The sequence below is a fragment of the Leptodactylus fuscus genome, chromosome 7 (assembly GCF_031893055.1).
Source record: "Leptodactylus fuscus isolate aLepFus1 chromosome 7, aLepFus1.hap2, whole genome shotgun sequence".
NCBI classification, from domain to species: Eukaryota; Metazoa; Chordata; class Amphibia; order Anura; family Leptodactylidae; genus Leptodactylus; species Leptodactylus fuscus.
This window is the reverse complement of record NC_134271.1, coordinates 41,314,909-41,330,570: the sequence shown is the minus strand read 5'-3', so window position 1 is coordinate 41,330,570 and position 15,662 is coordinate 41,314,909. Positions and strand designations below refer to the sequence as shown.

Sequence of the window (15,662 nt, the reverse complement as noted above, 5' to 3'; positions counted from 1 at the left end):
TAAGGCCCGGTTCACATTTACGTTTGGGCAATTTTGTTCAGCACTTTTCTCACTACATTTTTCGCGCGGAAACCACACGCACCCCATTATAGTCTATGGTGGGGTCCGCGGATTTCCTTCGGTAACTGCTTTTTTATGCAGATAGGTTTCCATTCAGGATATCCACAAGTGGGGTCCCTGAGCGGAAACCCAAACGTAGATGTGAATCGGGCCTAAAGGTTATTATAACTGCTATATATTACTATATTATTACATTCTGCATCCTGTTGATACTAAAGGTACGTGAAGAACAAATATTGGAGCATTGTTCTATCAGTGTTCTATTGGAAATTTTCTGGAAGTTATATGGAGTTATAAGAAACATTGATTTTAATGCAAGTTTTCAATTCCTACATGAATTTATCCAAAAATCTAAATGATAGGTAAAGGAATAGCAAAATGTAGTTTGAGGCCGTGTCTGCTGTAGCAAACTCCTTTCCATTTGTCATATTGGGGCACATGAATGCCGCATTGAGGGTCCCTGCTCCAACCGGCAGATTTCACTTGGCAGGGTTTTCAATCATGTTTTTGGTTTCTTTTGGAGGGGGGGGTATAAAGGCAATGAAGCCAGATGTCCTCAAAAAGTTTATAGTAAAATCTGATTCTTATTTACCTAAATATGAATTAAAAAATTACATACATTTTGGTTTGTGCCAGGGCCAGTGGTTGGCACTGCAGCCTTGCAGCACTGGAGTCCTGGTGTTCAAATCCTACCAAGGGCAAAAAACCATCTGCAAGGAGTTTGTATGTTCTCCCTGTGTTTGCATGGATTTCCAACCCATGTTCCAAAAAGACATACTGATAGAGGAAAAAAATGTACATTGTGACCTCTATGTGGGGCTCACAATCTACATTAAAAAAAATTGATTTGTGCCATTTCAGTACAGTTTTTTGGCAGGTGCTTTTTTTATTACTTCACAGTTTTTTTCCATGTATATCTACCCGGAACAAATACCTTGTGGGAAGGTATTTCTTTAAAAAAAATTACATAATCAGAGCCTGGCAGAACAACAATATGTGATCCACTAACCTACTGTATTTGGGAGAGTCATTTTCCAGTTCACTATAAAACCTTTGCCTTGTCTCAGTATCTTGTCTCAGCTTGTACTGTGGTAAGAGAATAGAACACGACAGCCCACAATTTATCAGTATTGCCTAATATCAGACTGGAATGTAGTAATTAAATGGCATTAATATTTTTCTACATAATGTACTATGTACATATTAATTATAACACATTACAATAAATCTGAGTAATCGGCTGTCATTAACCTGTCAGCAAGACAAGTACAGACTGTTTTGCGGCAGTGCCATGAGTTAAGTAACGTATATTCACATTGGGTAAAATCTGTACTGAGCACTGTTGCGCTAGTTTGATGTTTCTCAGCCATTCATGTACTTATCACCAATTCTGGTTGGACAACCCTGCTGACATGCAATATAGCACCCATAAGCAATGGTCCATTGACCGAACTCCACCATCAGGTGAAGATCCGAACTATAAAACATGTGACAACTGATGTTACATTATATACAATTCCGTCAAGCGCGGATGGATTGTGACTTGTAGAAATAGATTTTCTCTATCCTTTAACCTGGTATTTGTTTTGTGTTACTGATAAAACACCAACCAAGAAGAAACAATGGCTGGCCAAAATGGTTAATAAGTAATATAAATCAATTTTATTACATATAAAAACATTAAGGCCGGGGGCCCCAATTGCTGTACAGTCACTGCAAGCTGAATCCCATCCACACCTTGCAAAAATAACACACGCTGCGATTTCCACGACCTCCGTGATTTTGGAAATCACAGCATGTAAATTATACCTACAGAAACAACTGCAATTTCCCTATAGGTATAATTGAAGCAAAGTCTGCAGAGGTTACCTTTCGATGAAAAGCGTTATGGGAAAAACCGCAATGCGTTGCCACCATGGTTTCTCCCACCGCACTCTTTTGCTACGGCCCGCTGCATGGGGCTTTAGCCTAAAGAGGACCTTTCTCCAACTGCAGTTCTTTGCATCTGGTAATAGTTGCCGCTCCAGTGATTCCGGGACAGTTCATCATTCCTGAGCAATCAGTGCAGTTAGTTTTGGTGCTGTTAAGTGGGCAATTCCTTTCCTGTTCCTGTCTGGCGCCACCCACCTGACAGTAGACAGCCTAAATAGCATATCATGCACCAAAACTAACAGAACATATTGCTTAGGAACAGTGGCTAATAGGGAAAAAAATCTGCATTGGAGAAAGGCCAAAGAGATGGACCTGTGTGATGAAAGGTTCCCATTTGCATGAGTTCTCACATTTAGGCCGGGACCCCACAGGGCGTAAAAAACCCCAAAAAAACGCAGTGTTTTACAGTCCATGTATATTCTAGTGAATCCCATCCACGCATTGCAGAAAAATATGCGCAGTGGAAATGCAACAATTTCCAAAACTGCTGCGTTTTTGCAAATCACAGGATGTCAATTATACCTATGGAAAGGCCGGCAGTTTCCCTATAGGTATAATTGAAGTAGAAATAGCAAGGCAACTGCAACAAAAATAAACTGAATTGCACCTTCTGAGCAGCCCTTAGCCCTGATACCCTCAGGGCCCCTTCACACGGCGTAAGCACTCGGCTCATTCCGAGCCGTACACGCGAGCGCTTCTAAACACTTCCCATTCACTTCAATGGAAGCGCGCGTAAAGACGGCTTTACGAGCGCCCCCATTGAAGTGAATGGGAAGTGTTTAGAAGCGCTCGCGTGTATGGCTCGGAATGAGCCGAGCGCTTAAGCCGTGTGAAGGGGCCCTAAGGCTAAAGTACCATGCAAAATAAATGAGATTCTGGCTAATCCTATCCACACATTGTGCTTTGGCGAAGCTGTGTTTTTAAAAAGGCTTGTGTTTTTGAAAAAATGCAGCATGTAATTTTTACCTAAGGAAATGCAGACATTTTCCCTATAGATATAATAATAAGGGAAGAAAAAATGCTGCGTTTTTTTTAATCTTTGGTTCGCTATGTGGGATCTTAGCCTAAATGACACATGAAAGCGGTGTGCACATGGAGACTATCAAGTTGTATGTATTGGATTAATAAGTGTCAAGCTCCATTATTATTCTGCTACAGTATAGAAGGTCCCGCGGATGTACAGTATGAGACGTCTTATGCTTATGTGTGTTTCTTGGTTCAATCTAAGGACGACATAAAGTAAGTGTAACAAACAAGTTGAAGGATTGCGTGACAAATCAAAGGCAAAGTATTCAATAGTCTAAACAAATGCCCGCAGCCATGTGACCGTGATATTTCATGGTATGCAAAACCTTCGAGTGCTATTTCGAAGAACTAGCTCCTCTGTACCGTGACCAGCTTATTGTTTTGTTGCATTCTTTACATTATAGAATCTTTATGACCTATAAAATAAACCTTATGTACTGTATAAAATCCCTCACATGCTTCTTTTAATTCATATATTTTCAATTTCACATACCTGGGTCCCTAGCTGCGAATACTTTAACAACTGGATAGTGCCTACTTGGATACTGGTAATAGACTCCTGTAAATTGGGAAATAAACTTTCTTTTACTACAATTAATAACAAAAAAAATAAAACCTCATTCATCCTCAGTATTTGGGTGCAAGCCCCAGTGTCTAACAAATACTAAGAAAATTAAATCTAGGCGGAATCTAGTGCTTTTTTTCATACTATGTGCAATGCAGCCAAATTTGTCTCCCATCTACCTTGCATATAGTTCCATTGTGTTTAATATGATTTCACGTTACCTGCTTGGACAATGTATGATCTCATCAGGAAGGGAGGGATGCCCCATTTATAATTGTTATGCCAAGAGCACTGTGTGTGCTGCAATAGTTTGGGCATTGTCTCATCACCTGCAGTACAGAGTGTTCTGCCAACCTTCACCTGCTGCGGATGGTTCACGTAATGACTTAGCAGCTGCTGATCTGAGGCGGTACCTTATAAGATCAAATCTCAATTGTCAAAATGGAGAGACTTGGCATAGAGTCAGACTGCCCATTATGTGGGCAATATGTCGGATGAGTTGATATCATGGTCCAATCTTTGATTTTTTTTCTCTAAGGCAGATGGATGTCTATGATCACGTCTCAAAGTGAATTTTTTCTGTATCGTTGCTTGTATCCCCAATGTATGCCAGGATGAATTTCAATGTATTCTTCAAGTGCCATACCGCGCTAGATCATAGTTCATGTTTACCTATACTATAAAGCCTATTAAATAAAACCCTAACAATAACACTTGGGCTTAGATGTGGCGATGAGCACATACGGAGGCGTCTAATAATGACTTACTGTGTAATAATCAGTTACCACTTTATAGTAAAAATTCGCAAATTGCGACAAATTCATCAAATGGTCCCAAATGATTTATGAATGGCACATTGTAGAAAGGACGGTCTTTTGAAAGCTTATGTAGTTTATCATCACTTATCATTTGGTGCAACTCCTGTGGTATTGTGACTTTTATAGGTGAAATGAGCATATAATGAAACCTGAAAATTCTGACACTTGTATTAGGCGCAATTATTGAGTTTGACTAATCTCTTAGCGCCCTTTTTTGTCAGAAATCTCAAATACTAGACACCGGTCAGAAACCACTTGATGAATCCTCCCCCACGATACTTTATAGACCATATAAGACCTCATTTATAGGTGGTGCGCTGTCCATGGTTGCTTCACTTTTCACGTCTGCAAAAAGCACACAATTTTTTTTTTCACTTTCTATATTTGGTATGTCTATGATTCCATGAAAAATGGATGACACATGGATGTCAAGTGGATTTTTTTTTCCATTGACCCATAGACTTTCATTGATGTGATGCATCAGTGAAGAAATGGACTGCTAAACACATTGAAATAAATGGGTTTGTATGACATCCATAAATAATCAGGGTAACATCTACGTGATATGTGGATGTATAAGGCGCCTAAATATACACCCTCCACTTGTTTAGCACAGCAGATTTACCATTGCAAATCTATGGACAAGGTTGTTCATCAACTGGTGAAACTGGAAACCTGTGACATACTGGAGGTAAATACAGGCATAATACATAAAGTTCATTGCCCTTTTTACAATGGAATTATAAAATCTAGTTTATTAGAGCTACACCTTAAGAAGAGCCACAGCCCAGCAATAGAGTTAAAGGGCAAGTCTTGAACTCGGGGTCATTTGTTCATTTGATCACAAAATGCCATTGTTAAACAGTTCTTACTGAAAATCTACATTGTGGTAAAGCTAGGTTTCATATTCTGAATTATTTTAGATTGAAAACCTATGCAATTATTTAATATGCTGTTCCATGAAAAAACAATTTAAAATACAAACTGAGGAATTGATGCGTATTCTTCCTTCCATGGAAAAGCTGAAAGCCTATCCTGACCTAATACGGTACTTCAATTATAACCAAGCTGGACAACGCTCTGTGAGCCAATATGTCAGCAGCACAAAGCTCTGTTCAGTCTGAATCACTCAAGTTTAGGTTTTTCAGCTTACGCTGGGTTCACACAAGCGCCTGAACTCCGTTTTCAGGTTTCCGTCTTCTGCATGCAGAAGATGGAAACCTGTCATGCCGAGTCCGGATGTGAGCGCCGGTGAGCGTTTTATGCGCTCTGAGGCAAAACCGCTTTTTTTTTAAACTGGACACAGAGTACTGCATGTCCGACTCTGTGTCCGGTTTAATAAAAACAGTTTCGCCACAGAGCGCATAAAACGCATAAAACGCTCACCGAATGAATAGGCTTGAAACATGACGGCAGGTTTCCGTCTCCTGCCCCTGTTTTGTGCAGGAAACGGAAACCTGCAGAACGGAGACCCGGTGCAGATGTGAACGAGCCCTTACAGAGGATTGTGTAGACTGGACACACTGTAGTAAACTGGATTTGTTTCAGATTCTTTTTTGCTGTCTATTTTATAAGCTGCAGGATAACATAAATGGAAAGTCACAAATGGGCGAATGAATGTAATAGTCATCTGCCCACATTTGTGAATTTGTACCGTACATTGTGTTTTGTCTGCCAATCTGCTACATGTAGGTTATTGCCCTCTGGTAATATCCTTCTTTACATTCTTGTTTAATATTTCTATCTTAGAAACTACTTGTCCTCACTGTATATGTCGAACAAACCAACCTCTCTTTTCTGGAATGAAAACATTTTGTAATCTACAGTATGTCTAGATACCGCTCCTATACACATCATAAACAAGAGGGCGCTCAATTTTTATAAAACTATTTTCATTTAGAATGATAAGATTTAGCTTACCTATCTTTTTCTTCATATGTGCCCTATTAGACCGCCCAATATTCAGCGCTATTATCCATAAGTGCTTCTAGGAATGCCCGTCCTGATAATCGTATCTAAGGCTGGGTTTACATGTTGCTTTTTTGCTTTAACCAATAGACCTGAATGCTTTAGACCTAACCTACTGACAATGTCTGTAATATTATTATTATGGATAACCCCTTTATGTAAAAAATATTTAGATTTGAAAGTAAGTATTCACAGACTGATTATATATGCAAATATTCATAATTATGTTAATTTGTTTTCTATTGGAGGTCTCCAGTGGCATACCTCACATATAATAGATCTGGACACTACCTATCCTCTATCCATGAGAACTATGCCCTGACTAGCTTACATTTCAGTCCACCTCTTTGACTTCTCCTGCCATGGTCTTAGTTAGCTAGATTACAGTACAGTCCCACGTATGTCAAGAACCCCTATGAAAATGACAGAACCTTCAAATTAAAAAGTTAAAAACCTATAAAAACAATAAAAAAAACCCTGCAATAACATTATAAAGATTGACAGTTCACTGAAAGGCTAATTTTTATAATTAATTCTGGTATTAGATGGTCTTAATATGGGTGTAGTATTATCCCCGTAGTATATCACTATAGGGTTCAACTCAAACATAGCAAACCAGCACTTAGATAAAAGTCCATCACTTTATTTGTACACTTTATACCATTAACATTGATATGTACAGGCAGAATAGTACAAATATATAGAATCCATACTGTGCACTCCGGTTACATGTCACATTATACATTTATCTAATATTTATCTAATATGTCACAAACAAGAACCTGAGATACAAAGCTAAAGTCTGCTAGTAACGCCAGAGCGCTCCTTATTAATCCTCAATCTAGTGACAATTCACTACTAAACTCCAAACCTAATGTTCATTACACCTACACCAAATAAGTGTAGGATTCTAAAGACCCTTTCCCATTACTATGCTGATTGTCTGTTCTTTTCTTTTTTGATCCAGGATGTGATTCAGGTTTTGGAAAAGTTGCTGCCTATAAAATGGATCAGATGGGCTTCAAAGTGATTGCGAGTGTGTTGGATCTTCAAAGTCCAGGTGCCCAATATCTCCAAAAGAGATGTTCAGATAGGTTTACCATTATTCAAATGGACTTGACCAAATCTGAGGACATAAAGCGAGCACATCAAATAATAAGGGAAAAAACAGCTGAAACTGGTAGGTATCTATTAATACAGAAGACATGTCTGCTATGTGCATGTGGCCTAGTTTAAAATTGACTGTTGGACTAAATAAATCCAAACTCCTCTCCATTTCTTAAGGCTCTTATGCCATTTCTGGAATTACTAGATGACTAGCATGATCTTGAAGCTGGAATTTAGGGCGGAAAACATGGCCATATCTGTGCCAGCTGTCCCATCAGCACAGTGCACCATTTAAAGTTAAGGGAAATGAAAAGGACTTTGAAGTGGACATGTGGGCAACCATCTGGGATTCCTCTTCATTTTCTGCCATATGTGCACTAAAGCAAGGCGCACTCTACTTGGCTTAATGTGTGTAATGTGAATATGACTGATTCTACTGGAAACCTGAACTTGGCTCCAGTAATTTACTACACAAAGCCAAAAGAAGCTTAAATTCCAGCTGTATAAATCAATGTAAAGGAGCCTGCACACGGAGTTACGCTCCGCTCATTCTGAACGTAAAACTCGTTCAGAATGAGCGAGTAAAAACCAAATCTTATTGATCTCTATGGGTGCCGGCATACATGCCCTACCAATTAAAATCAATGGGAGGCTTTTTTCCCTATTGCTTTCAATGTGATACGCACGTATCACATTGAAAGCAATAGGGAAAAACCCTCCCATTGATTTCAATGGGTAGCGCACATATGCCGGCATCCATAGAAATCAATGGAATCTGTTTTTTACGCGCTCATTCTGAACGAGTTTTAAGTTCAGAATGAGCGGAGCGTAACTCTGTGTGCAGTAGCACATTGAAAGCAATAGGTAAAAAAAAGCCTCCCATTGACTTCAATGGGTAGTGCACGTAAGACCGAACCGATTGAAGTCAATGGGATTCTGTTTTACGCTGCTCACAATGAACATGTTTACGTGTCAGAATGAGCAGAGCGTTAACTCCGTGTGAAAGCACCCTAAGTGTCTTAATAACCCCCACACCAAATAATAGGTGCTTTTCAATACTTCAATTTCCTATTTCTTGTTATAAAACTGGACATACAGCCATTTGAAATGACCCCTCTTGGTAAATGTTTCAGTTCTACATGTTGCATTGACTACATGTATATGGACAGAGGAACCTTGGCATTGCTTAGTTAGAGCATTGTTAATAGGAACTTCATAGCCTATTTTTTTTATTTAAAGTAAGTTAGATAGGCTAATTAAAATCAAATAAAATGGAAGCCCCACTTTAATAAATGATCCTGTATTTGATTGTCATTATATTGAGGCTTAATTTAGTCTCCTTGTGTCCTTTATTTGTCCATTCCTTGTATGTATAAGGGGGAAGCTTGTTCTACTATAATAAGAAATATTATGATATAAACATTTCAGTCAGTGCCATGTTCAGGTTAGAAGTAAACATTTATTAAGGAGGTAGACTGAGGACAGGACTGCTAACTTGTTTTTCAGCATTTCTTCCCCGGGAGAATGATTCATTAATCACTCCTTGTACTATAACTTATATATTTAAACTAATATAGTTTTTCTATTCAATTACTTAGTATGGCACAGTGTCAGAAGGTTTACAACTTCTAGTTCTATCCAGCAGGTGTAAAGGATAAACACTGCGGCCTGCTAGTTCCTAATCCTTCTAACCTTTGTGGTTTCTGCCATTTTAAGGCTTGTTTTCTTTCTTCTTCTTGCTGTTTAGGGCTGTGGGCGCTTGTGAATAATGCTGGCTACTGTGCTCACTTTGGAGATGCAGAGCTGTCACTCATGTCCACCTACAGAAGCTGTATGGAGGTCAATTTTTTCGGAACACTTGAAATTACCAAATTTCTATTACCACTGCTACGTTCCTCCAAAGGAAGGATTGTGACTATTAGCAGCCCTGCCGGTAACTATATTCTCATTGCTTTTCTTAATCTAAAAAATTATCCTGCAGTTTTACTCTAAGACCTGGTTCATATTAGCAATAAGTGACTCCCTTGACCTTTCAGTGAAAACAGAAATGCCCACTTTAATTGTCAAAACTTAAACCACTATTTCTCATGGTAGATCCGACATAACAATAAACTTTGGAAAGTGGGAAATCAAACTTAAGTAAAATAAAGTTTGCACTAAATGTGCACTTACACCAGAAGTGACAATACCACCAAAGACGACTTTCTTTTTTACATGTCGTATTGGAGACCAGTGTGGTCTGTGCCAAAATACAGCTATCATGCATTGCAACAAAAAAAGCACTGCAGGAAAAACTGCGGTGGCAATGCATTGTGGTTTTTATCGCAGTGCTTTTGACTGAACGCGGACTCTCTGTTCTCTGTGGACTTCATTTATATACTTTTAGGGAAACCACCAGATATAAGTATAATTGACATGCTGTGATTTCCAAAACCTCAATGGTTTCGGAAATTGCAGCCCGTCCACTGCGCATATTTTATCGCATCATGTGGAAGGGATTTGCTGCATTTTTTTCAACACGCAGATTTTCTTAATACCTGAAATATTTCAATACAAAAAGTAGACCCCTGTAAATAAGAATAGGTTATCTATGAGTGGTGAAACATAATTAAAGTGGAATCTTTCTTTGACATTCCTATGGTGGCATTTGTCTGATCTGAAAATAATGCACTAGATCTTTTGACTTTGTATGCTGACTATACATAAAGGTCTATTTAGTATGAATGGAACCCATTACTTGCCTTGCTTTATATAGTTTTGCAGTGACACTTGTGAGTTGGACAAAGGTCTGCTTCAGAAGACAGGTAGTATCAGTGTTAGTAGCCACATTTTATAATCCATGCCATCTACATCAAGCCATTGTTAGCACCTTTCAAATGGGAATTCCCATTTTCAGGACCACAGCTTAAACTAACTGGAGTGGAATTATCCAATATTTTGCTATATCCAGCTTGCTTGAGTTACCGGACACTGTCTTCTCCGTGTTTACAGCTTGTTGCCCAGGTGTCAGACCACCTCTGTTATCTAGCTGCAGTGGTCAGGCTGGTGTATAGTCACTGTGATTGATGACTAATGAAACGACTAGGCTAGAATAATACTTACCCAGTGACTCTATTATCTCTGTATCTACATCCAGAGATAACATTGTGTCCTGTCTTGGAATATAGAGCTGGCCTGGGCTGTACATCACACAGGCTAAGCTCAGCCAACTACTTGTCACTGACATGAGGAAGTAGTGGCGTCAGGAGACTGGAGCAGAGGTGAAACACCGAGATGGGAAACTCCCATTAATGAATGGCTATTAAGTCTTTGTTCATTCATTCGTGCTTTATCATTCCTAGTAACATTAGTAGGACTTTGATAACTACCTTGTACTTTCTGGTACTGCAGCTGGCGTCATCAGAATTTCTTAAGCAGAAGAGAATGTCCCAATAGAATAAGTAGTAATGCAGCTAAAAGATGTAGGTAAGAAGCACTGCAGTAAAATCCCTTTTTCCAACCCTGAAGCCATCACCCGATTGTAACTTTCCAGTCTTCTTTCATATATTCATATACTAGCTGGTACCCGCGACTTCGTCTGCGGTGATTGTAGTAGTGGGTATATACAGGCATGGGTAAGGTTTTCGTAGTGTGTATAAGGTATGGGATATGAAATGTAAGTTTGTATCTTGTTTTTGCTGTAATTCAGAGAATACGTGAGACTTTTATGTTGAAGTTAATTTGTATTAGAGCTGCTATATATACGGTGTTGTGAGAAACTCTCATAGTGACTTTGGGACAGAAGTATTTGAAGTTAACCCTTTCCCGCCGATGGCATTTTTTGATTTTCGTTTTTTGTTTTTGACTCCCCTCCTTCTAAACCCTATAACTTTTTTATTTCTCCGCTCCCAGAGCCATATGAGGTCTTAATTTTTCCTGGGACAAATTTTTCTTCATGATGCCACCATTATTTATTCTGTATAATGTACTGGGAAGCAGGGAAAAAATTCTGAATGGGGTGGATTTGACGAAAAAATGCATTTCTGAGACTTTCTTACGGGCTTTGGTTTTACGGCGTTCACTGTGCAACCAAAATGACCTGTCCCCTGTATTCTGTGTTTCATTACGATGCTGAGTTTTCAATGAAATGGAAAGACGGCGCTCTCAGGTCACAACAGGATTTTATTCAAAAAGACAATGATGCACAACGCTAAAAAATCGCCGCGTTTCGGGCACACCTGCCCTTTCTCAAGTGCGTAACTTCACACAAAGCTCGGTCAGTCTGGAAGATGTATACAAATTCATACAATTTGTATACATCTTCCAGACTGACCGAGCTTTGTGTGAAGTTACGCACTTGAGAAAGGGCAGGTGTGCCCGAAACGCGGCGATTTTTTAGCGTTGTGCATCATTGTCTTTTTGAATAAAATCCTGTTGTGACCTGAGAGCGCCGTCTTTCCATTTCATTGAAAACTCTATCTTCCCTGGCCTTGGCCGGTGTCCATCAGACGTGCTGCCTCCTCCACCTGACGGTAAACCCCAAACGTAGTTGTGAGCGATTGTCACAACCTCATCAGGTGAGAGGCCATTTGGTCCTTTTAAATCTTCTGGTTATTTCCACCAAAATTTATCAGACATTCTACACTATATAGTGTGCTCGGTGTCTCTTTTGTTTTTCATTACGATGCTGGGGATACCAAATTTATATGGTTTTATTTACATTTTGACCCCTTAAAAAAAATCCAAAACTGTGTTAAAAAATTATTTTTTGAAAAGTCGTCATATTCCGACAGCCGTAACTTTTTTATACGTGCGTGTACGGGGATGTATAGGGCGTCTTTTTTTGCAGGGTCGGGTGTACTTTTTAGTTCTACCATTTTCGGGAAATGTTATTGCTTTGATCACTTTTTATTCAAATTTTTATCAGAATTAAAACAGTGAAAAAACGGCAGTTTGGCACTTTTGACCATTTTTCCCGCTACGGCGTTTACCGAACAGGAAAAATATTTGTATAGCTTTGTAGAGCGGGCGATTTCGGATGCGGGGATACCTAACATGTATGTGTTTCACAGTTTTTAACTACTTTTATATGTGTTCTAGGGAAAGGGAGGTGATTTGAATTTTTAATCCTCTGTATTTGTTTATATATTTTTTTTACTTTTTTTTTAAACTTTTTTTTTTTGCATTTATTAGACCTCCTAGGGGTATTGACATGGGTGGGCGGTGTCGCGGATTGTCAGAGCGGTGGGGGTCAGCAAACATGGCTGCTCCGGAGTGTTAAAGAGAACCTCCTGGAGTATCGTTAAGGTGAGGGGCAAAGTGGTAAAGTATATGTATATGTGATTGTGTGGGGTTAGGGGCGAGGCTGTAGAGGGCAATATGAATTTTGTGGCTTGCTATGGTCCAAAGTGTGTGAGATTGCAGAGATGGTGGTGTGAGTTTGGGTTTTGTGGGGGTCCTGGCACAAACGTATGTGCGCTATTGTGACGAAAAGTAGCCTATTGCGCAATCGGGTGTATTAACTATGTTTGTGGAAACTTTCAGCCAAATCGGTCGAGCGGGTTTTGCGTGATTGAGGAACAAACATCCAAACATCCAAACACACAAACCCACAAACATCCAAACTCACAAACTTTCACATTTATAATATTAATAGGATTCATATCCCTGCAATCTAACTTCTTCTCTGACGCCATCCCTTACTTTTATATTTCTCTATGCTCTGCTATCAATACCAGGATGCATCAGCACAGTATTACATTGGTAGCTAGAGACTGTGCCATATCTACCTGCTGTGGGCAATGTCATTATCCTGCTCTCCTCCTCCTAAATAACTTGAGACTGTAAGTATATAGTTATGGAGGCTGAGCTATGAGCTCCTTCTTTATAACCTTGTGACAGGTGCTGTCTGCTCATCAGTAGTTAGTTAGCAATTTCTATCCTCCCCCTATGGAGAGTCTGTCAGGAACTCACTATATAACTCCTATACATTTTATTAGGTCAGAGTCAGATCACATGACTTGGCAGAATAGAAGGATTCAGATAGAAAGGGATGGTTAAATAAGGTAATACTGGCTGAATTATATGTATTTGCAGACTAGGTACATAATGAGGAAAAATTACTAAAATGCTTCAATAAATATAATCAATCATCATAATCTACGGTAAGTTAGTAATATGAATCTTTATGCTCCTGAGAATTTAGCATCTACAGGCAGTGATGTTGATCACACCAACATGTAAAGAGTTAATGACAATATATAAATGATTTATTTACTTTTAATTATATAGATGCCGTTTATGTGTGTATAGGATTTGGGGTTGATGGTGGAGTATAGAGAGGACAGGATACTTGAATGGATATCACTTTAAAGCTTGAAATATCAAAGATATAGAATATTATCCACTGACGAAACCTTTTCAGCTTTGCTTTAGAATTTCATTCACAACATTCTGATTCCCCCAGGAAAAGGGAGCTGTAGCCTTTGTTCTGCCATTACTATATTGATCTAATACATTCCCCAATTGTGCTCTTCTATATTTATCTGTCAGCGGAATACCAAAACCTGTTTGTAGGCTCCACAATATAACTTGAATATGTTCCTTATCTTATAGGTGAGCACTCATTTCCTTTTTTGGCTGCATATGGCTCCTCCAAAGCTGCCCTGAGCCGAGTCATGGACACATTCCGTCATGAACTAATGCCATGGGGAGTGAAAGTCAGTGTGATACAGCCAGGGTCCTACAGAACAGGTAAGTAACAATGCATATCTTATACCTTTAAGGAGGTCAGGAATGGTCGAGGAACCCGTACCCTACACCACTGCCAAGTAGGCCCCCTCAGGAGTTTGGGGCTCCAGTATGCCGGGTGCTGACACCGGCCCTGTCGGCATCCCCCAATCTCACCGCAGGGGGTGCCGAGGGGGACATGTAGCATGGCAGAACCCTTGGATGCTGCGGTCAAGTTTAACCCTGGCATCTAAGGGCGATCGGAGCTGTGCCCCAACCGGGGGTTATGGTCAGGGTGTTAGCTGTTAATTACAGCTAACACTCGCTCACGATACCGCCCAAGGTGAAGGCCAGAGAAAAAATTCTAACCGCGCCAGAATCAGTGGACCAGCACCTATTAAAGGATGCAAAGAGTTTTAGTTGGTGGTGAAAGGTTCTCTTTAAGTACAAGTCCAGAAATCTTAAAATAATGGACTTTAACAGGATAGACAATAGACGTGTATCCTATGGAGACTGGTTAATTTACTATGGACCATTTGAACCATGTGAATGTGAATCATCACATTATGATGTATATGAGCAGTCCTGTAGCTTTTCATTTCTTCTACATTTTAGAATTTTTGTTTCCCCAGTATTTAGAGGGGAAGGGTTATTAGTAGAGATGAGCGAACACTAAAATGTTCGAGGTTCGAAATTCGATTCGAACAGCCGCTCACTGTTTGAGTGTTCGAATGGGTTTCGAACCCCATTATAGTCTATGGGGAACATAAACTCGTTAAGGGGGAAACCCAAATTCGTGTCTGGAGGGTCACCAAGTCCACTATGACACCCCAGGAAATGATACCAACACCCTGGAATGACACTGGGACAGCAGGGGAAGCATGTCTGGGGGCATAAAAGTCACTTTATTTCATGGAAATCCCTGTCAGTTTGCGATTTTCGCAAGCTAACTTTTCCCCATAGAAATGCATTGGCCAGTGCTGATTGGCCAGAGTACGGAACTCGACCAATCAGCGCTGGCTCTGCTGGAGGAGGCGGAGTCTAAGATAGCTCCACACCAGTCTCCATTCAGGTCCGACCTTAGACTCCGCCTCCTCCGGCAGAGCCAGCGCTGATTGGCCGAAGGCTGGCCAATGCATTCCTATGCGAATGCAGACTTAGCAGTGCTGAGTCAGTTTTGCTCAACTACACATCTGATGCACACTCGGCACTGCTACATCAGATGTAGCAATCTGATGTAGCAGAGCCGAGGGTGCACTAGAACCCCTGTGCAAACTCAGTTCACGCTAATAGAATGCATTGGCCAGCGCTGATTGGCCAATGCATTCTATTAGCCCGATGAAGTAGAGCTGAATGTGTGTGCTAAGCACACACATTCAGCACTGCTTCATCAAGCCAATACAATGCATTAGCCAGTGCTGATTGGCCAGAGTACGGAATTCGGCCAATCAGCGCTGGCCAATGCATTCTATTAGCCC

General features: G+C 40.0%; 1 protein-coding gene across 1 annotated transcript in view; it reads left to right on the top strand.

Annotated features, from left to right (window-relative positions):
• Positions 1-15,662, top strand: part of HSD11B2 (hydroxysteroid 11-beta dehydrogenase 2) — a 46,089-nt gene that overhangs the window by 16,720 nt on the left and 13,707 nt on the right. Inside the window, exons 2-4 of the mRNA XM_075281813.1 lie at positions 7,337-7,549; positions 9,224-9,409; positions 14,071-14,208. Of these exons, the coding sequence (XP_075137914.1) occupies positions 7,337-7,549; positions 9,224-9,409; positions 14,071-14,208 (537 nt within the window). The remainder of the gene's footprint in view (positions 1-7,336; positions 7,550-9,223; positions 9,410-14,070; positions 14,209-15,662) is intronic.